At 39.7% G+C, this 1861-nt stretch overlaps 1 protein-coding gene across 1 annotated transcript; it reads right to left on the bottom strand.

Annotated features, from left to right (window-relative positions):
- Nucleotides 1-18: 18 nt before the first annotated feature.
- Nucleotides 19-1149, bottom strand: CSUI_010573 (actin-related protein arp1; the record flags this gene model as incomplete). The annotated part of the gene is made up of 2 exons (XM_068070676.1): nt 1022-1149; nt 19-229 (listed from the first exon to the last, which is right to left on the bottom strand). The coding sequence occupies exons 1-2, from the start codon at nt 1051-1053 to the stop codon at nt 19-21; spliced, it is 243 nt and encodes an 80-aa protein (XP_067917348.1). The 5' UTR covers nt 1054-1149.
- Between the last annotated feature and the right edge of the window lie 712 nt (nt 1150-1861).

Here is a 1861-nt window from a genome sequence, read left to right as displayed (position 1 = left end):
TTTCTTCTTCTTCTTCTTTCATTGCTTTCTTTGATCTATTCTTACGGAAGTATGGAAAATATGGCCTGCGCGTCGTAGGAGGAGAGAGAGATAATTCGTAATGTCTCTCCCGGCGACGTCCGACCGCATGATCGCATGCGATAAAGAAAAACCCTCATAGACAGGAACTGCATGCGTCACGCCATCTCCGCTATCTAACACCACGCCCGTCGTCCTCCCACTTGAATAGCTACACAAAGAAAAAAAGAAAAAGAAAAAAAGAAAGAAAGAAAGAAAGAAAGAAAAACGAAGGTGAAGGGAGAAAGAAAAGGAGACATACAAGAATGATCGAGGACAGATATCACGCCAAAAAGAAGAAAAAGAAGAAAGTCACATAAAAAGGAATGAGAAAGGAGACAAACAACACCTCCTTCTCTTCTTGTGAGATTTCAGTCTCTTTCTCTCTCTCTCTTTATCTTTCTTTCTTTCCTTTTCTCTTTTTCGTCTTCTTTCTTTCTTTCCTTCTTCGCAGGTCGTCAGTCAGTGAAGCGACCTCGCCTAGCAAGAAACACATCACACTCCCTTCTTTCTTTCTTTCTTTCAGAGCATCAATATAAACATTCTTTTCTTCTTTCTCCTCTTTCTTCTCTTCTTTCTCAAGAGGAAATGAAGGGGCAAAAGAACACTCATTCCTCGAAGGAATCTCGAAGAGATATAGATCTGAAGACACCTACATAGATGTATAGATCAGATATATATGCGTATGTGTATGGAAGTAGATATATGCGTGGTATGTATGTGGCTTTTTGTATAATGATAAGGAAGAGCATAGATGTATGCACACTCTGTTTCTTTTTCTTCTTTACGGAAATTACAGAATTGTTTACCTTCTCTCTATCTTTCATCTACATGGTCGATCTCTCTCGATCTTTGTCGATCTTCTTCTAGGACATGTAACGAAGAAACACAAAAGAAAGAAGGAAAGACAGACAGAAAGAGAAGACTGAAGAAAGAGAAGAGAGAGATAAGATGGACTGCTTACAGAGCGAGTATAGGTTGGGCTGATACGAACATAGCAGGGGAGTTGAAAGTCTCGAAGAAAATTTCGGCGGCCTTCTCTCTCTGACGCCGAGGATTCAAAGCGCTCTCCGTTAACAAGACTGGATGCTTTTAAAAAGCACACAGAAAGAGACAGAGACAGAGACAGAAAGAGAGGAGAAACACACACATATCGATAGACATATAGATATATAGACATTCAGAGTCATACAGAAAGACAGATGAGATAGATACTACTGAGATAGGAAGAGATAAGAGGAGAGACAGAGAGAGATAGAGGCGCGAGAAATAAGAGAAAAAAGAAAAGAAGAAGAGACAGAAGATGAAGAAGTGCGACCGACCGACGGGTCATTACATGGACGATAGATAAATAGACAGATTAAAGATAGATAGATAAATAAACAAGGTAGGCAGATAGATATGTTAGAGAGAAAGAGAAGAGATGAGCAAAAGAAGAAGAAGAGAGAAAGGAAGGACCTCCAGAGNNAGAGAGAAAGAGAGAGAGATGTAGTAAAGCGGCATCATAGTGAAGGAAGTTGAAGACTGTGGAGGAACTCTCGAAAATGCGACGTTTTATGGTCATTCAGAAGACACTCGTCACCTCTATCTACCATGTAGACTACTCTCTATCTCTCTCTCCTTTATCTATCTACTACCTATCTTCAGTCTATCTATTTTGTATCTTTCTACAGATCTATACGTATTGAGAAAAAGAGAGATAAGGACAGTAGTAGTACGCAGACCTACTTATATGCACATGTAGACATGTATATAGATGGTATACTTTATGTAGGAAACGAGTGACGTCGCTACATCTGAAGAG

This window comes from Cystoisospora suis (assembly GCF_002600585.1).
Source record: "Cystoisospora suis strain Wien I chromosome Unknown contig_7781, whole genome shotgun sequence".
NCBI lineage: Eukaryota > Apicomplexa > Conoidasida > Eucoccidiorida > Sarcocystidae > Cystoisospora > Cystoisospora suis.
The sequence above is the reverse complement of the archived record's forward strand: the minus strand, read 5'-3'. Positions and strand labels throughout refer to the sequence as shown.